This window comes from Terrapene carolina, unplaced genomic scaffold (genome assembly GCF_002925995.2).
Source record: "Terrapene carolina triunguis isolate 2854851 unplaced genomic scaffold, T_m_triunguis-2.0 Scaffold674, whole genome shotgun sequence".
Lineage (NCBI taxonomy): Eukaryota > Metazoa > Chordata > Testudines > Emydidae > Terrapene > Terrapene triunguis.
This window is the reverse complement of record NW_020665025.1, coordinates 332,103-353,022: the sequence shown is the minus strand read 5'-3', so window position 1 is coordinate 353,022 and position 20,920 is coordinate 332,103. Positions and strand designations below refer to the sequence as shown.

The following is a 20,920-nucleotide window of genomic DNA, read 5'->3' as shown; positions in this document are numbered from 1 at the left end:
CCCTGCTTGTTTCCCAGGCTTCTTGCATTTGTGTATAGGCACTTAAGATAACTCATCGATCGTCCCTCTTTCTCAGTATGAGACAGGAGTCCTCCCCTCTTGCGCTCTCCTGCTTGTGCTTCCTCCCAGGATCCCATTTCCCCACTTACCTCAGGGCTTTGGTCTCCTTCCCCCGGTGAACCTAGTTTAAAGCCCTCCGCACTAGGTTAGCCAGGCTGCTTGTGAAGATGCTCTTCCCTCTCTTCGTTAGGTGGAGCCCATCTTTGCCTAGCACTCCTCCTTCTTGGAACACCATCCCATGGTCGAAGAATCCAAAGCCTTCTCTCCGACACCACCTGCGTAGCCATTCGTTGACTTCCACAATTCAACGGTCTCTACCCAGGCCTTTTCCTTGCACAGGGAGGATGGACGAGAACACCACTTGTGCCTCAAACTCCTTTATCCTTCTTCCCAGAGCCACGTAGTCTGCAGTGATCCGCTCAAGGTCATTCTTGGCAGTATCATTGGTGCCCACGTGGAGAAGCAGGAAGGGGTAGCGATCTGAGGGCTTGATGAGTCTCGGCAGTCTCTCCGTTACATCGTGTATCCTAGCTCCTGGCAAGCAGCAGACCTCTCGGTTTTCCCGGTCGGGGTGGCAGATAGATGACTCAGTCCCCCTGAGGAGGGAGTCCCCGACCACCACCACCACCCTCCTCCTCCTCCTCTTGGGAGTGGTGGTTGTGGAACCCTCATCCCTAGGACAGTGCATCTTTTGCCTTCCAAACGGTGGAGTCGCCTTCTGCTCCCTTCCCTCAGATGTGTCATCTAGTCCACTCTCCTACAGACGTTACTGAAGGAAATGGGGAGGCTGCAGGCACATGCTTAGACACCCACCTCAATTACAGCCCTCCCTGCCAGAAACACCCCACTGGGGTCCCCTCAGGCCACGCACTATTGCCATTAGAGCTGGTCAGAACATGGCTGCTCTCTTCTAGCAGCAGGTAAAATTTGGTGAAAAAAGTAAAAGAAAACCAACCCCCCCCCAAATATTTTGATTCTGGAATGCCACTGCAGTGCCCCATGGGCTAGTTGGGATTCTCCTGTATAGCTCACTCTCACTGGTCAGATTACATCTCCCATGAAGCACCACGGTCTCTCCTGTTGGTGAAGGGAGGTAGTGCAACATGTCTGCAGTGTATCGGGGAGATTACGGGCTGGGCTCCCCAGCTGGATTTTGAGGCGAACGGGAGCATGAGGCACCACAGTGGCATTTTGGAATCAAAATATTGTGGTTGTTTGGTATTTTGGTCAGTTTTCCATGGAAGCCAATCACATTTCAGAAAAGGTTTCATCTAGTCAAAAAAGCAGCAATTTCCATCAAACACTTCTGACAGAAAGTTTTTGACCAGGCCTATCCTAAAGCATGGGCGGTAACCAATTATCACTACTGTGGACTCTATACAGAGTGCAGGCACCAAGATCTTAAGTGACTGGTGATTTTGGGAGCCCAACTCCAGACAGCTTAGAGGGGAATGATTATTAGAAAATGCCAAGCATCAGCTCTCTGAAAAATCTAGATACCCAAAGACCACGCTGCCCATAGTCACTAGTGGGTCCCTTTTGAAAAATCTTGGCTGGTTAAATATAAATTGGGCACTTACGCAGAGCGATGGTCAAACCTAGAATTTGATATAAAGTGCTTGAGTTAAAAAAATAAAATAAAAGGTGCTATTTGAAGGTAAGGTTTAACATGAAGGCCAATGATCTTTATAAATGCCATACCCAGCAACCACTGGAGGACAGCCATCTCTAGGCTGGCAGCCATCTCTAGGCTGGCATAAGGCAGCCATTTAATTTAGGGAAAGAAGTGAGCCAAGTTACCAAATCCAACTGAAACTGCAGGTGGGGTTTGTGAGCAGCTGTGACCACCCACATAGGAAATAAGGCAAGACACCCCTAGTTCTGTGGAGAGGGCCATGGGAGCTTTACTGGCCACAACTGAGCAGGACCACTGTCTGAGCAAGACCTCAGACCCCTCTTCATCAGCACAGCTCCCCCTAGCACTATGCTGGGGCATCAGTCAGGGAAAAGGCAGCCTACTGAGTCACCAACACAGGACGTCCCTTTTAGCTATAGCTAGGCGTTGATATGAGATCAATCGATGTAGTATTTGAATGGTGACTGCCTTGGGAGTCTCCCTTCCAAATACTAATCAGGCCTGCAACTCTTTAGCTGATCAAACAGCTTGAGCTGTATGTTGGCAGGGAAAAAACCAACAACAAAAAAGCTGAACCAGCACGCTGCCTTTTAACCAAGACCACACTTCGTTCATCACTTTAGCTGCGTCTGATCAGACAGCGTCTCTAACCCCTAAAGAAGTGGGAGACTTGAACAAGAATACTATTTTAGGGCCTTTGCTTTCTCCAGAGAAAGGATTCAAACTCAAGTCACAGAATAGTTCTTGAAGCAGCAGAAATGTGTTTGAAGACACAGCCAGTACAAGTTGTTTCAAGGAAAGTGGAAACCCTGCAGCAATTATGCAATGGTCTTCCCTTGAGGAAGTTTCTTCTTTACCCTCATCAGAGAGCAGCTGGCTTATATCTTGAGAGAGAGGTTTGTAAACCTTCTAAGCATTTCCTAAATTTAACCTTTAGTCAAAATGCAGATTAGCAGAATGCAAGAAAAGATTAGTCATATCTAAAGCTCTTGGTCTTAGTGGTAGGGAGTTCCAAAGGTTAATTATTCTGTGTACAATATGTTCCCTGCTCTCAGTTTTAGTGTTCTGCTTTTCAGTTTAATTGATGTGCCCATGTTCTTGTATTATGAGAAATGCCCAATTTATCTTCTCTACCCTGTTCCCTCTTATTTATCTCCTCTCCAAACCAGACAGTTCTGACCTTTTCAGTCTCCTATGTGAAGTCTTTCTATGCCTCTAGCTACTTGTGTTATCTGTCTCTGAACCCCTTTTATGTGAGAAAGGCGCCCAGAACTGAACATGCTATTCCACGGGGGCAAAAAAACGGATTCATACAACCACACAGTCGCTTTACTATTTATTCCACTCCACAGGCATCCTAACCACAGTGGCTGCACACTGAGCTAGACTTTTTCAGTGAACAACCCACATCTCCTCCCAGGCCTTTTTCTGTCCCTTCACAGACAGACTACTACCTGACATCAGGCCTGGGCTGGAAAGGCCTTCTTGGAAAGGAAGGGATGGAGCCTTCGTTCCCTAGCTCTGTGGGCTCACGGTGTGAAGGTCTAATGCAGTGATAGGAGGAATGGTCTGTCTCCCCGGAGGATGGAGTCTGTGCACATACATCTGGGAAAGCGGAAAGGCACAACATACTGACTAGAGCCACCCTTAGATTCTTTGGAAGCTGGCTGTGGCCTATCAGAGCAGCCCAAGGATCCTAATCCAGATAAAGTTAGAGGCCACCTCAAAAAGGTGACTTAATTTTGAGAGCCAAGATGGTCCGGGACATAACCCCATGTTCTGGGTGTCCCTAAGCTTCTGATTGCCAGAAGCTGGGACTGGATGACAGGGGATGGCTCAGTGGAGAATTGCCCTGGTTCTGTTCAATTCCTCTGAAGCATCTGGCACAGGTCATTGTCGGGAGACAGGACACTGGGCTAGATGGACCATTGGTCTGACCCACTATGGCCATTCTTATGTTCTTATGACAAGGGACCCTTATGACCACAATCCCAGCAGCCAGTTTTCATGTTATTAGATCATCCATTAGAGAAGCTGAGGTTTTAGGACCCTGCTCGCTCTTCCACAGCATCTTTCATAACAGGACCTCAAAGCACTTCATAGATATAAATGCAAACATCACACCAGCACAAGAGAGGGTTTTCATCCAACACTGAAGAGGAGCAGCTTTGAGAAGAAACACAAGTTTAGGATTGGAGATGGAACTCAATACTGTAGGCAAATGAAACTACAACGTAATTAGGCCTGTGCTTCCCACTGCCATGCTGGAGCCTCTGCATTTTTTTAATTGACAAATAAAACTTGCAGAATTTTTATTTTTTTGGCACAGAATTTTTAATTTTTGGGGGCAGAATGCCCTCAGGAGTAGCACCTCCAGCAGGACAGCACAGATTAGCACCATGCTGAACATTGGTTTGGTACCAACTCAGAGGGCAGAATGCTACCTAAGGTTCACAGCACTATTCCCAGCAGAACCCGGGTGTTCTTTAGGGAGGTCTCAGAAGCTGAGCGACTCACAAGTTTCTGGGTTCCCAGTTAACTCAGGGGAAGGCAGGTGTCATTGTGGACAGCTCAATGGAAAGCTTCTGCTCAATGGAAAAAAAAACCCAACAAGATGTTGGAATGTGTGTGGAATAGAACAGAAAACACGGATTGTGATGCCATTGTATAGATCAGCGGCATGCCTTGCTCTGGAATACTGTGTCCAGTTGTGGTTTATTAAAAAGAGAAATAAGCACTTCCCTGTATCACAGAGCCAGCAGGGCTCAGAGGAAGACACGAAGAGCGATTAGAAACATGGAAATACTACATATGATGGGGCAATATGCTACAACACATAATAGGGTCTTATATAGAGAAGGTACACGGGGTGCTCTTTACTCATAATCCAAGAACAAAGGACATGCTATTACACTGAAGGGCAACAAGTGTAAAACTAATAAAAGGACTTTAATACAACTCACTGCCACAAGATATCATTGAGACAGAACTCAGAACTCAAAGAGACTGGAGATGTAAATGGGTGATTAAACAGCATAAAAGACTCCAGAAGAGAGATAAACCCTCAGACTTCAGGGCATACATCAACCGCTAACTCAGGGGTCGGCAACCTTTCAGAAGTGGCATGCCAAGTCTTCATTTATTCACTCTAATTTAAGGTTTTGCGTGGCAGTAACACATTTTAACGTTTTTTAGAAGGTCTCTTTCTACAAGTCTATAATATATAACTAAACTATTGCTGTATGTAAAGTAAATAAGGTTTTTAAAATGTTTAAGAAGCTTCATTTAAAATTAAATTAAAATGCAAAGCCCCCAGGACCAGTGGCCAGGACCCAGGCAGTGTGAGTGCCAATGAAAATCAGCTCGCGTGCCGCCTTTGGCACGCGTGCCATAGGTTGCCTACCCCTGCGCTAACTGATGGGGGCCAGAAGGTAGCTTCCTACTATGGTTAAGTTATTCTATATTTGTCCACTAGACAGGTGGTACTGGCCACTGGCAGAGACAGGATACTGGACTAGAAGAACTACTGGTTTGATCCATTACTACAGTTCCTATGTTCCAATCCAAATACTGACCAAGCTCAGTTCTATTCAGCTTTTGAGATCTGACTGGATCATAATATAACTGTTATGGCAACAAAGGGGCTTAATTCTGGACACTTCAGTATTTAAATTCCTTCCGGTTTACCTACACCTTTGAAAGAAGAGCAACACATGATTAAGGAGCTAGACAGACTGATTTATGACGACAAACGTAAAACCATAGTTAACTCCACAAGTCTTTGGTAGGGTGGAAATACCAAAAAGGGAGAGATCATTTAGGTTGGTACCTAAGTAATATGAAATTAAAGATAAATTCTGAGTTTCAAGCCAGACTTGCTAAAGTTGAAATCCACAAAGATTGTGGAATGGTCTCCCAAAGTGGACAATGGCAGGGTCACTGCTGTGTCACTCAGAATGAGGCTGGACAAACCACTAGCGGATAAAGCCTATACAAGTAACCAGGGAGGACAGACTAGACCCATTAGTTCTTTAACCATCTCCAACCGCATTAAAAGATCAGTTTCAATTCCAGGCCTGTCACTGTTGCTATGATTCTTCAGGTCTGAAGAAGAGCTCTGACTAGCTCAAAAGCCTCTCTTTCAGCAAGAGAAATGGGTCCAATAACAGATATTACCTCATCCACCATGGTGGATAAAAATCAATTTAAAAAAAAACAAAACAAAAACAAAAATCAGATTTTTATTTAAGTCGGATTTTTTTGATAAAATGCTTTTTGAGGAAAAACCCATCTAAAGATACATTATAGTTCAAAGATGGAATAGGGATTATATACTATACAATTAGAATTTGAGACAATATATTCATGTAATGTTTAAGAAAAGTTTTGTAAATGAGTTCCAATAGTTCATGGATTAGGGACCAAGTCTTATGGGGCTCCAGGGGCTTCTGTAGAGATTATTTAGGTTAATCTTTCTATCTATCCAATAGGACTCAGTGCTCAGTCTAGAAGATACCATCAGAGATGCTTAGTTTTGCAGTTCTCAAACTGTGGATTTGTGTCTCCAGAGAACAGCAAAAATGTTTTTAAATAAATAAATAAATAAATAAATACATAGAGGTGAGAAATAATAGACCTCAACCCTATTGTGTCTCTGCAAATTTGTGTACACAGAGTCAATCCCTTACCTCTCTCTAAAAAGTGCAAAGTTTCAAAAAGTTTAATGAATAGAAGATTGTTGGGGGCGGAATAGATCTGGACAAGGAGAAGAAGTCTGGAGATAAATGTGAGAAGGGAAGCACAGGCAGTAGAAACAAAAGTGAAACTGTTTGGGCAGCATATTCCAGAAGTCTTAAGGTCTGAGTGTAGCCTTCATTGATTTGAGATCTACCATACCATTCCCTCACTACAAGGGAAAACCTATAATGGCAGCAGGCCGTAAAAGAGACCCAGCCTGGGCATAAGAACCATTCAAGAAATATATGTTTGCTGATGTTTTAAAGAAAGTCACACCAGTGAACTGGTGGAAGTCACTTAAGCACTTGGATTCAGAGACTGTTGAAGTGATCATCTCACTTTTAACAGCAGTAACTTCTTCTGCTGGTGAAGAAAGAATATTTCCTGCCTTTGGACTAATTCATTCCAAATTGAGAAATCGTTTGGGACCTGAAAAAAGCAGGAAAGCTTGTTTTTCTTTTCCAGATTATGAACAAACAGGAAAATGAAAGTGAAGATGACTGAGTTAGCTGCAGAAGACAATATTTTAAGTTTCTCATGTTGATCTGTCTGACAGTCTATTTAATTTTTTTCTTTTTTTAAATTTCATTTAACTATTTTAGTTAAAAACAATTTTAACAAAAATAAACCTGATTTTAAAAAACTTGAATGTTTAAAATCCAAATTCAAAAATCCATATGCTTGTTTTGTAAAAATATTATATGTTTGCTGTTGAAAAAATCCAGAGACATGGATGTTCTCCATGGCAAGAAAAATCCTCCAAATATAAATGATTAACCTGTTGAATTGGAGATAGTTCACCTCCCAATGACTTCATAAATATCTGCTTCAATTACCTTTGGTCAATGAAATAACCAAACAATCATTCATTTTCTGATATATCTGTAAAACTATTCTGAAAAGTTTTCAAAATAAATCACTGTTTAAAAATGTAGTGTGTAGCTTCTAAAAATGAAACTTACATCTCTGAGTTTTGAAGAATATGTATTAAGATTATAACAACCAACAAGAATGCACTTTTATGTAGAAATCCATGATTAAATCGAGTCTTCCTGACTAGTGATTTAAATCATGATTTAAATCAAATCTTCCCTTTCACCCACCTTTTCTCACTGCTGCTCTGATTCATTCTTCTGACTAAGAAAGAGCTATAGTGCCAGCTAGTGGAAGACTCTATGATGTACGGCAGCCTCACAAAACTACCCATGAAAACTTATCAAGCCAAGCCCAAGAAGTTCACTTGTCCAGACTTTATCACGAAGAAACTAATGAGAACCCACTAGCCCCATCACCAAAAAAAAAAAGTTTCCTTGCCCAGGACATGAAGAATTTTTCAAGACTGATTAAATTCCCCAGTCCAATGGATGGAACAGTGTTGTTTAAGATAGGAAAGCCCTCGGGCCAGCTGCATGAAGCGATGGGTTTAACAGTACAAAGACAGAGCCATAGCTAAAAAGAATTTGAATTGCTCTAGTGCACTGTGTGATCTGTGAGATCAGCTCTGGAAAGGGGGAACTATTCTTCTTTGGAACCAGCACATTCTCTTTTTTTTCTTCTTTTCAAACTAAGGACATGGTTAATATACCAAAGATTGAGAGGAAGGGTTGGAAGGAGTGACATTTAAAGGCAAAACTGTGGGAACTGAATATCCTCAGTTGGAGTCAACAGATCAGAAGGTAGGAGGTCACCTCCTGAAAACCATGGATTCTCATGCTAGTTTAGGAACCACAGTAGTCCAAGCATCCTCCATAGATGCTTTAGTGCTGGGAGGCTGAGAAAGACAACCATCCACTTTCCAAAAGAGGACAGAACTGCTGAGAATAGAGCTTCTTTAGTACAGAGCTGTATGCCAAAAGAACTAACAGATTAGACATTACTGAAGAGAAGGAACTAGACTACATGGATGTGGGGTCTAGTCCATCCCACATTGGTTAAGTTGCTAAATAGCATATGGCCAAGGTGGAAGAGGGGAGCGATGCTGAAGAGTTTATTGGGCTACTGGGATTCTTTGGCCTTGTATAGATGAGTATATTAGACAGAACCTATCCATGAGGGAAACTCACAGACTCTGCCCATTTCTTCAATGGCCTGTTCAGTTCATGTACAAGAGAAACTGCCTGTAATTGTGGTCTTCAAGAGTAAAGTTCTCTTAAGGGAATGATCAGCCCCGTCATTTATAACAGCAGCTCTCAAACCTGTGGATTGGAATACAAGGGAAGCAAATTTACTCCATCGCTTGCAGTAGGAGCCAGTCTCATGCCCAGAGCTCTCCCATAACCCCATGTAGGCTCCTGCGGCACCTTCTTTGTGGAGGACTGGCTACTAGAAGTGGGGTGACTAAGAGGTGGAGAACCCTGACTCAGCAACTCTACTAACCACCTTCTCAGGGAGCACCAAAGAAGAAAGGAAGGTGTTGTAGGCCATAACGTGGAACAGGTGCATGGGGAAGTGGTTGGAGTGACAGACTGAAGGAAAGGGTAGTCATTCACTTAAGGTCTAATAGTAATACCACATGGACCTGCTGAGAGGCATGGTAAAAGTGTACGAATCAATGGTGGGCTCCACCTTAACATGAAGTCTTAAACCATCTTTACCCATGTGGGATGCCAGAAAAGCAAGCAGCAGCCTTCAGAAGTGCACAGAAGACTTATGGAACATCCGTGCTTACAGACAATAGCGATAGGTGCCTTAGACACTCAATTTAGACAAACTTGAAGAAGCTGCTCTTTGGTGTCATCATTCCTGACCCCCGTTCCCCATGAAAAGATAGCGTTACAGAAGCAAACTTCACAAGAAGTCCTCTGGTGATTAAACGCTGCACTAAAGAGAATAATCACAGCTCTAGGAAACGGTGTGTCCATGCCAACTCACCCCTATGGTTGATGCCATGTAATCCGCACACATTTCAGCAAAGTCCCTCTCAAGTACTCCGTAATAAAGGCCGTAGAACAGGAGGGAAACACCAAAATCCATTGCATCTTCGGGTTTGATTCTGCAGTGGAAGAGGCAGAAAAACGTCAAACGAGTTCTTCAGTCAAACAAAGTCGCTTCACTGAACATGTGCAAAGCTAGCCTGCTGTAAAAACATAGCATGACAGGGTCAAAGGCCTCATTAGCCATATTTAATGGTGTGCTAGGAACCTCATCTACCACATAAGAGTTCAGTCTTGAAATACACCGCTACCTCGATATAACACAAATTCGGATATAACGCGGTAAAGCAGTGCTCGGGGGGGGCGGGGGGGAAGCGAGGCTGTGCACTCCGGTGGATAGCAAGTTCAATATAACGCAGTTTCATTTTTTGGCTCCCGAGGACAGCATTATATCGAGGTAGAGGTGTATCCACACATAGTGGTGTCATTCACGACTGCAATGTCATAATCCCTGTAAATACCAGATCTTTGGGACTTTTGGCAAGAGTTGTCATCTTCTAAATGCAGCGATATGCATTAATGTAGCATCTTGTGCTGGTGAATCTGTCTTTTGTTTTGAAGGAGATCAGACTAGATGATCACAGTGGTCCCTTCTGGCCTTGGAATCTACAATCCTTAAATTGCCTAATGTGCATGGAGTCCATACCCTTCACTGCTACACTAGGACCACAGCCTCGCTTGTTCTAATGGTGAATTCTCAGGCAGTGTTTCATAGCTAGATTTAAGGGGTAGTTCTGAGAGACAGGGGCTTCAGTTGCTGTTGCAGGTACTCAACATCTCTCAAGAAGAGAGAAAAAGCTAGCCAGGAGTCTCCTTGATCATCAAGGCTGGAGATGTTACACAGTGGCAAATAACTTTAGAGCACAAAATAGAGAAATCACAGAGCCTAACTTCTCCATGCTTCTGGGGGTCGGGGGGGGGGGGGGGGGGGGAGGGGAGGAGGAAATCAGATCAGTACAGCACAGGTAGAAAAAAAACCCACCACACAACTCTAGATAGGGTGACAACTTAGACCCAGTTACAATGCTACAGTATCTTGGAGCTGGTTTTACAAGTGACATCAGGATTCCTGTTTCCCAGGAGGATGAACATTAAAGGTACTGGGTACGGATATGCACAAGAGGAAGAGCTGGCAGAAGCTGGAGATGTTAACACTTAAGGAAAAGGAATGGATGTGTATGACACCTGAGCATTCTTGCTGAAAGCGGAGTTCTGGGCCGATAAGAACATAAGAACGGCCGTACTGGGTCAGACCAAAGGTCCATCTAGCCCAGTATCCTGTCTACCGACAGTGGCCAATGCCAGGTGCCCCAGTGGGAGTGAACCTAACAGGTAACGATCAAGTGATCTCTCTCCTGCCATCCATCTCCACCCTCTGACAAACAGAGTCTAGGGACACCATTCCTTACCCATCCTGGCTAATAGCCATTAATGGACTTAACCTCCATGAATTTATCCAGTTCTCTTTTAAACACTGTTATAGTCCTAGCCTTCACAACCTCCTCAGGAAAGGAGTTCCACAAGTTGACTGTGCGCTGTGTGAAGAACTTCCTTTTATTTGTTTTAAACCTGCTGCCTATTAATTTCATTTGGTGACCCCTAGTTCTTGTATTATGGGAATAAATAAATAGCTTTTCCTTATCTACTTTCTCCACATCACTCATAATTTATATACCTCTGTCATATCCCCCCTTAGTCTCCTCTTTTCCAAGCTGAAAAGTCCTAGCCTCTTTAATCTCGCCTCATATGGGACCCTCTCCAAACCCCTAATCATTTTAGTTGCCCTTCTCTGAACCTTTCCTAGTGCCAGTATATCTTTTTTGAGATGAGGAGACCACATCTGTACACAGTATTCAAGATGGGGGCATACCATCGATTTATATAAGGGCAATAATATATTCTCCGTCTTATTCTCTATCCCCTTTTTAATGATTCCTAACATCCTGTTTGCTTTTTTGACCACCTCTGCACACTGCGTGGACATCTTCAGAGAACTATCCACGATGACTCCAAGATCTTTTTCCTGATTTGTTGTAGCTAAATTAGCCCCCATCATATTGTATGTATAGTTGGGGTTGTTTTTTCCAATGTGCATTACTTTACATTTATCCACATTAAATTTCATTTGCCATTTTGTTGCCCAATCACTTAGTTTTGTGAGATCTTTTTGAAGTTCTTCACAGTCTGCTTTGGTCTTAACTATCTTGAGCAGTTTAGTATCATCTGCAAACTTTGCCACCTCACTTTTTACCCCTTTCTCCAGATCATTTATGAACAAGTTGAATAGGGTTGGTCCTAGGACTGACCCTTGGGGAACACCACTAGTTACCCCTCTCCATTCTGAGAATTTACCATTAATTCCTACCCTTGGTTCCCTGTCTTTTAACCAGTTCTCAATCCATGAAAGGACCTTCCCTTTCATCCCATGACAACTTAATTTACGTAAGAGCCTTTGATGAGGGACCTTGTCAAAGGCTTTCTGGAAATCTAAGAAAGATACTTGGACCACTTTGAATGATCTATGTGCAGGCACATCGCTTGTGATTGCTCTAGCAGCCAGAAGAGAAACTAGTCAGCACTTTGTTCTCCTATGTTACTGATGACATGACTAGGACTATATATGGCCGTACCTATTTACCAGTGTGTTTTAAAGAGCCCCACAGCTAACACTTGGCTCTACGCAGCTTTGCCATTTTAACTCTGAGTTAAGCAGCAAAGATTTACTCACCTGAATAATAAGTTAAGACCAAAAAGAGTGAACATTACAGCCATGTACCCAACAATTCCAGTGGCATAGCTGATCTTGTATATCAGTAGAAACCATTTATAGACCAGTCTGTAAAACAAAACACACGCCCAAAAGTGAAGTGATTTTACAGGTATTTTGAAGGGAGTTTCATGGAACACCTGAAGGAGTTTTAAGATTCTAACTAAAGCTAGTTTATCACTTAGGACATTTGAGCTGTTCAAATGAAAGGGAGATAGTGGGCTGCCCATTGGCTGGGGAGCCAGATTTTCAGAGTTCTAATCCCAGCTCTGACACTTACTCTCCCTGTGGCTCTTGGCAGGTCACGATGTATGGAATGTCATGACTTTCAAGTCCAGAACTTCATGACCTTCTAGGGATAGAAAATACCCCCACTAGGACATGGATCCATGTATAGCCCTGCAAGGCTACGATCTACCAGGCTTTCCACCTGTCGCTCAGATCAGCAGAGATTCTGGGGAAAATTAATATTTCAGTGACAGGCTGATTTTGTTTGGAGCTGATCAGTTGTCAGCAATGTTAGAAGCACTCCTGACAGAGATGATTAGTGGGCAGAATCCAAGTGAGACGGTCAAAGGAGTGTGATTAATGCAGTCCCATCATAGGGTCCCCGGCACAAGGTGGGAATATTGCTGGAGTCAGAAGCTGAACTGCAAAGCTGAAGCAAAGCAGTAGGTCTGCTGCATGGAAATCTGAATAAAGCCAGCTAACTGCTGCTCTCACAGAGGCAGCCTGCGCAAAACCATGGCTAGTTTTTGGTTCATGTGGCTTATGAGGAGATGATCGTGCTAACCTCGGAGTCGTCTGCACAAGAGGTTTACGAGTTGCTCTGAAAGTGACAAAGGCCGTGACAGCAGAGAAGAGGACCCAGATCACCAGGAATCGCCACCAGTGCAGCTTCGCCGTGAAATAAAGGGGAACAACCCACATCTGGAAGAGGGTCACCATCTGCAAGAACAAAACAAAGGCATTTCAACTAAGACCGAGCTCACACACTGAATGGCATTGAAACAGGCTACACCAATACTGGCAGCCCCTCTGTTCCCCCATGTCCCTCTTAAAGAGAATACATTCTTGGCTGTATGGCCCTGGACACTATGAAATCTGAATTAAATAATATGTTACCCAACATTTTTTCAGTGGGTTGAGCGAGGGGCAAGATGGGACAGATTGTGGGGAAGGTTTAAACCAGAGGGAGAAGTCATTGTAATATTATAAATGAGCTACTGGGGTTTGCTCAACTCTGCTAGAAGAGGCATATCTGCTCAATACTTGCCTCATCATTTTTTGTAAGAGGGTCACAGCAATTTTCTCCTGTTCGGGGGTCTTAAGAGTTTACCCACACATCCCTCAAAGCAGATACTAAACAGATGTACACAATAGCTTCAATTATTCCATACAGATTCTTTCCCAGCACAAAGTTTTTGCAATGCAAATGGAATTGTTTGCAAAACTGCCATGTAGGAAACAAGCCATTGTCTGGCACTGTTAATTGGCATCATGAGGGTTGGAAGAACCCCCTGTTGTTCTTGAATGGAACGATATTCCCTGATGTATAGTCTGATGCACCAGGATAGCAAAATCAATGGTGGCAGAGGGACCAACAGACTTGAGAGGATTCAGCAAACCAAGCGATCAGACAAGCAGCTGTGAGCATTCAAATGGCAAATGAGGTCAGCGACCATGAAATCCAGCTTCCACTCAAACAGTCTGTGTTATTCTGAGTAACGACAATGGTGAAATCCAGCTTCCATTTACATTGTTCTGAGTAACACCAGGGGTGAGATCCATTTGTTTCATTGCCTCCTTAAGGGCTAACACAACTTGGTATAAACTCCTTACTAGCAAAGAGTTACATATGCCAGTGGTTCTCAGCCAGGGGCCCGGGGCCCCCTGGGGAGCTGTGAGCAGGTTTCAGAGGGCCCATCAAGCAGCCAGCATCAGACTCACTGGGGCCCAGGGCAGAAAGCTGAAGCCTCACTACATGGGGCTGAAGTCCAGGGCCCTGAACCCAGCCACCTGGGGTTGAAGCCAAAGCCTGAGCAACTTAGCTTCACGGGGCCCCAAACAACTGCCCTGTTTGCTACCCCCTAACACCAGCTCTGCCTTTTATATGCAGAAAATCAGTTGTTGTGACAGAGGTGGGCTGTGGAGGTTTTACAGCATGTTGGAGGGGGAGGGGGTCAGAAAGAAAAAGGTTGAGAACCCCTGACATATGCTACACTGATAAGGAAATTGTATTTTGTGGCCTATGTCTCTCATACAGTTCCAATGCGCACTGTTGGACAGGGAAGGCAAATGGGTATTTCAACATCATAGGGCAGTCAGAGAATGACATTACTACAACTGTTTATATAGCTAAATGCCAGAGGGTGGATGAAACAGGGTGGGAAACGCTTACATTGTAGGAGCGAGGATGTCTCTGTTTCCACTGTACCAAGAGGAGCTGTGCAACCACTAGCGTGGCAATGAGGATGAGGACCATTTCGGCATGCATGGCCTCATGGCCACGGTGCTTGGCGTGCATCCGAGCATGCTCGACCCTGAAATGAGAACAAGGCAAGTCAAGTCTGGAGTGCACAGGCTGGGATCAGGAAGAACCTGGTATGTAGAGCAGCATGGCAGGGTTGCGGGAAAGTTTCCATGTGAGGGGATGGAAAGTGATTGGGGGGGGGGGGGGGGGGGAGAATGTAGGGGGGGGGAGGCTAGCAGAGAAGGATGCTGCTATAATCAAGATAGGAAAGGCAGAGGAACACAAATCTGGTCTGGTTCTCAGATTCTAAAGCTATAAAAAGCCAGGCATTTCTTTGGCTCAAGCTCTGTGCAGACAGGACAGATTAAGTTTAAAGTGTCTCCTTGGTGCTGTCCGCCTTTGGGAGCAAGGAGAAGCAGATTGCATCTCTTGTACCTACAATCTTGCAGTTGACTAGTGCAGCATTAGTGGCTGAAGAGGCTCCCTGCCATCATGGCTAGAAGGAGAGGCCAGAGCATATGAACTGATGCCCAGCAGAAATATAAAGGGCCAAAATAGAATGGACGAAATGTCCCTTCACTTCAATTTTGCATAGCAAGAGGCATCCCTCTCCCTCCTACTCAACGAAGGGGACAGGAGCCCCAGCTCCCACCTCATTTACATGAAGTGCAGCAGATTGACATCACGTTTGTCTTTGAGAGAGGAACAGTCCTCAAAAACTGCAGATCCCAGCATGCAATGCTCCCTCTTTGAGGGCAGCTACCAGCTCATCTCAAGATAGAACTATGGGACTTGTAAGCTACATGGGCCTCACCACTATATTAAACATGAGCCCCACTGAGTTGTGTAAAGCTCACGGCTGCTCTCATCTGGGCTACAAGTCATGCTTTGGGAGCAGGAGAAAATGCTCCTAACTCACGGTTCACTTAGGACCAAGAGAGCACAATGCAAACTGAAAATATGAAACAAAGCTACTTCTGTGAACCTTCAGGTCATTTCTACTGATTAACATTCAAGTAGGCTGAGAGTACAGCGAGGCCAATCCTAAACATCCAACTAAAACTGGTTGGATTAACAGAAGTGGTGGGACAAATAATCCAGTAACACTGTGCAAGGCAAGTGGGCTTAGTCCACAACTAGATGCTATCGCTATGCATTGACAACTACAGCAATCCAGCCTCATTGGATAGTAAGACGGGAGTGAAATTAAGATCTACGCATAGGTTCACCTCTCCCGCACCCACTGCAATGCACCACTCACCTCCATCTCTCTTCGGGGGACAGTCGTGATAGATCAACCTAGGGAGGAAAAGCCATCAGTTACTGAAGTCCAAGAGTGGCAGTTAAAGCCTACAGGAGATCATTGCAATACTTTGTTTACACACTAGTTGAAAAAACAAGCTCTTTTCTGTGTAAGAGGAACTGTCCCTGGCTAAAGGCTGTCACAAGCAATTTAAAATCATAACCGACAAGGAAACCACCACTTAGTGCATGCCTCACGGTAATCATGTTGGAATTCTGATTAGGGCTGAAGGCAATGCAAGAGTATTATGTTAATTGCAAGGCTGTCATTAGAGATCCCAGGAAATCATGGTCAGAGAGTGTGCTGCTTAGAGTCAAGTAAGGGGTTCAGAGGAAGAAGCCACAAACCCATGTTCTAGCCATCTTGATTAGTCACCTTAGCAATCATCCTCCCAACATTAGCTGCTAGCAACCTAGGACTTCCACCTCTGCCCTATACCCTGGGCACTTGTGAAAGTTCCAAAGAATCTTTGCACCACTCCTCACGATTGTTAGATCACTTGGGTGTCTTCTAAGGTACATTACCACACACCACTTTGACATCTCACCTAGATACACAACTTAGGACAGTTTGTTCTGAGCAGTGGCTGCAATCTCAGGTACAGCCTAGTAACCCCAAGGGAGTAGATGATTCAGCCTCCTGTTTCATAGATGTAAGGGTCAGACGGGACCAGTAGGATCAGTCTGAACTCCTACATAACACAAGTCGCAGAATTTCACCCAGTAACTCCTGCAGCAAACCCATCGTCCCTGACCATCTTTTGGGAAACATTCAATCTTGAGTTAGACGTCAGGGGATTGCGAATTTACCACATCCCTCGATAAATTGTTCTAATGGTTAATTACCCTGAATGTTAAAAAAATTATCAGCCTCATTTCTAATCTGAATTTGCCTGGTTTCAGTTTCCAGCCACTGGATCACCTTATGCCTTTGTTTGCTAGATTAGAGAGTCCTCTTCAACCAGAAATCTCCTCCCCATGTAGGTACACTTGGTCAGAGGGCATATTTTCCCCCTACGGTAACACAAACACTGACGTGGCAGGCAAACAGTCACTTTGGGTGTGGTTAATGAAATCCTATAGATCCGACTTCATCTCAGCTCATCCTTAACTGTATTTTTATTACAAATAGTTAAAACCAACAAAAGCAGGTTGCCTGGGGCCCAGACCAACTGACAGCCACGCAACTGTTTAGACATGCCAGCACACTATTGAAGTCAGGGAGTCAATGTGATATTTGTATTGGCCCTTGGCTTTGCCTCACATCATAGTATCCGTAAACAGCCAGGTGAGCTTGTTCCGAGTGACGTACATATGAAACGTTGCACCATTGTGAGAGACAGCGCTCAGTTTGCAGACAGGCCGCGTCAGGGGCATAGCATGCATTTCCCCAGTGCAAACGGTGTAAAAAATGAACATGCAGCTCCTCTTTCCACATAAGCTCATTAGATTAACATTCCAAGTTCAGATTTAACCTTTAATCTTTTTATATGCAGCACTTAGATCGTGTGTGTGCAATACTGCTGACTTCCCTCAATAAACCTGCCTTCAAACAAGATATAGAACTGAGTGCTCAACGACTTCTGACCATTAAAGATCTCACTGACCCACTATCAAACAGGGACATGAGTCCCAGTGTCTTGATTAAATTCCATCTTGGCTAAAATTCTGGTTCCCCTGTAGTTTCTGCTGATAGGGTTTCCATTCTCTTTTGTCCTAGGTTCCACAGTGCGCCTGTGCACTGTTAAAGAGCTGCTGTATTCCACCCCGGAAAGGTGGAATTACAAGGGATTTAGTCCCTGCAGGCTTTGGAAAGCACTTTGATAAATGCAAGATACCGCCATAAGAAAACTTTTATTTAAGGTTTAGGGTTTGCTTAAGAGACCGAGTAGGTGGTGATATAGGAGCTGAAGAGATGTATTCAGATCAGTGCAACTCTCCATGCTACTTATTCCTGACTATTGGATACTATTTTCTTGAATCATGAGAGGAAGCCACAGGACTTTCAGTTACAGCAGAATTCAGTTTAAACAGTCAGAGTCAAGAAATTCAGTACGGCAGATAATCTGTTCCCAACTCACTGTGAGTGGGAGAAGCACAAAAGAATAAGGCTGCTATTCAAATTGCTTCAAATTGCTTAGATTTTGCTGGTGTAGAAATTACTGACATTCTCCTCAGAACACTGGAAAAACAGTTACTTCAGCAAGCACAAGGCAGCTTCTCTACCTCAGTGTCCTTACTGGATTTCCATGCTGGCGCAAGTATGCTCCTGTCCCTCCCATATAGTCCATGTGCCGTAACCCACCACTGACCGTGTCTATGTTGGGAAATTTTTAGAACAGTTTCCCACTGTTGCTAGAACTGTGTAGATGGGGTTATCTACTGACTGTCTTGACAGGCTGAGGAATAATCCCGCAAATGATGGAAGCCCCATTGCTTGAGAAATTTTAAGAGAAGAGGAGAACTAGAAAATAAGCTATAGGAAAGAATCCTATGCAGACACGAGGAAGAATGGAAATGAGCTAATAGTCCATAGATCAAATGTAACCTCTGATTTCATAACGTCTTTTTTTAATCTGCTAAGTGCTGACAAATTTTCTCAGCATTCAAAACAATAATACAATCTCTGCCTGCAGTAGCTTACAATCTAATTCGCAAACACATGGGAGAGACCCAAAGGTTGGTGCCAACTTAAGCAGTGATCCAAGACACACTGATTCAATAAGACTAGTCCTGTGCATTCTGAGATTACCCATGTGTAAAGTTACTCAGGTAACCAAACGTTTGCAGGATCAGAGCCCTGCTGTATTTTAAATAACAGGGGTAAAAAAATTAGATGTGACCATTAGTATAGTTAGGCTTTTTCAAAGTTAATCCTCACTGTAACGGAAATGTTTTTACTGAAGACTAAACTTCTTCGGTTCCCATCTGCAAACATCCCGCAGGAGAGGGGACAAGCAGTTTCTCATATAGAGTTATGCATCAACTAGACAAGAGAAGCTTTTAAGGGAACATTACAATAAGCATACCAGTTGTTTGAGAATGCTGGACAGCCCTTGTGTATAAATGGGTACCACCTGAGCAGAAGAGAGCTGCCTCTGGGGGAAAAATGCATTCGGCAACTTTTAAAAAAAATTACACACCTGAAAGGTAACCTGCAAAGGGGGGAAAAATGGGTTTGTGTCATTGTTGCTTTATGATGTAGAAAAGAGACCCCTTAAACAAATGTTCCCTTTCAATGTCAGAGGTACTAGGATTATCCAATCGTGCTCTCTCTCTCTTTTCCTGGAGGATTTCTTAGATGACTCAAACATGGACCAAGAGGTTTCTAAGAATTAAACTGAAGGGGTGGAGGCACTGAATCCTTAAACAAGAGGGTTTCGCTCCTAGGTATTCAACAAAACCAAACCAATTTGAATAAACTATGTTCAGCTAGCTATCGGTGAGTGGAAAGTACTTTGCTCAAGGTTTTTATTTGGAACCCACAATGAGCATCACTAAATTGAAGAGCTCTGAGCTATAAGAGGGCAATAAAGAGATCTCATGAAGATGGTGAACTCTTCTCTGTATGCAGCTATCCTTGTAATTTAACAAAGTTCACCCATGCTAGGAAAAAAAAAAATATCCACGTTGTCTGATCCAGAAAGAGGGTCAGCCTCACCCGAATATATGGTGTTTTGCCTGGCCAGCAAAAGCTTGTTAAACTTGTCTGAGACTAAGCCCTGGTCTAGACTGGGGGGAGGGGGGGGGAAATCAATCTAAGATACGCAACTTCAGCTACGAGAATAGTGTATCTGAAGTCGACGCATCTTAGATCGACTTACCTCGCATCCTCACGGCGTGGGATCGACTGCCACCGCTCCCCCGTAGACTCTGCTTCCGCCTCTCTGCAGCGGTGGAGTTCCGGAGTCGACGGCAGAGCGATCGGGGATTGATTTATTGCGTCTACACTAGATGCAATAAATCAATCCCCGATAGATCGATTACTACCCGCTGATCCGGCGGGTAGTGAAGACCTGCCCTTAGTAAAGGGAAAAGGAATTAGAGTGTATGTCATAACTATAAAGGGAAGGGTAACAGCCCTCCTGTGTACAATACTATAAAATCCCTCCTGGCCAGAGACTCCAAAATCCTTTTACCTGTAAAGGGTTAAGAAGCTCAGGTAACCTGGCTGACACCTGACCCTAAGGACCAATAAGGGGACAAGATACTTTCAAATCTTGGTGGGGGAAGGCTTTTTTTTGTGCTCTTTGTTTTGGGGGGAGTTCGCTCTTGGGACTAAGAGGGACCAGACATCAATCCATGCTCTCCAAATCTTCTGAACAAGTCTCTCATATTTCAAACTTGTAAGTACAGCCAGGCAAGGCGTGTTAGTTTTATCTTTGTTTTCTCAACTTGTAAATGTACCTTTTGCTAGGGTGTTTACCTCTGTTTGCTGTAACTTTGAACCTAAGGCTAGAGGGGGTTCCTCTGGGCTCTTTAAGTTTGATTACCCTGTAAAGTTATTTTCCATCCTGATTTTACAGAGATGATTTTTACCTTTTTCTTTAATTAAAAGCCTTCTTTTTAAGAACCTGATTGATTTTTCCTTGTTCTAAAATCCAAGGGGATTGATCTGGACTCACCAGGAATTGGTGGGGGGAATGGGAAGGGGGGGGGGGAAATGATTAATTCCTCCTTGTTTTAAGATCCAAGGAGTTTTGGATCAGTGTTCACCAGGGAGTTGGTGAAAGAGTGTCTCAAGGCTACCCAGGGAAGGGAGTTAGCCCATTGGCAGTGGTGGCAGCGGACCAGATCTAAGCTGGTAGTTAAGCTTAGAAGTTTTCATGCAGGCCCCCACATCTGTACCCTAAAGTTCAGAGGGGGGAAGGAGCCTTGACAGTGTATAATAAGGATTTTCTCCAGTTTAGACAGATTTTGGGTAGCAAGATGATTCACTCAAATCTGGTGGTGACTGAAGAAGAGTTTTCAAATATCCCTGAGGCATTTGCTTAATACAAAGTCTTCCCTTA

General features: G+C 43.9%; 1 protein-coding gene across 1 annotated transcript in view; it reads right to left on the bottom strand.

Annotated features, from left to right (window-relative positions):
• RNF121 (ring finger protein 121) overlaps positions 1 to 15,940 on the bottom strand; it is a 30,135-nt gene extending 14,195 nt beyond the window's left edge. Inside the window, exons 1-5 of the mRNA XM_026659759.1 lie at positions 15,868 to 15,940; positions 14,535 to 14,676; positions 12,927 to 13,081; positions 12,095 to 12,202; positions 9,305 to 9,425 (exon numbers count right to left, since the gene is read on the bottom strand). Of these exons, the coding sequence (XP_026515544.1) occupies positions 9,305 to 9,425; positions 12,095 to 12,202; positions 12,927 to 13,081; positions 14,535 to 14,660 (510 nt within the window). The 5' untranslated portion in view covers positions 14,661 to 14,676; positions 15,868 to 15,940. The remainder of the gene's footprint in view (positions 1 to 9,304; positions 9,426 to 12,094; positions 12,203 to 12,926; positions 13,082 to 14,534; positions 14,677 to 15,867) is intronic.
• Between the last annotated feature and the right edge of the window lie 4,980 nt (positions 15,941 to 20,920).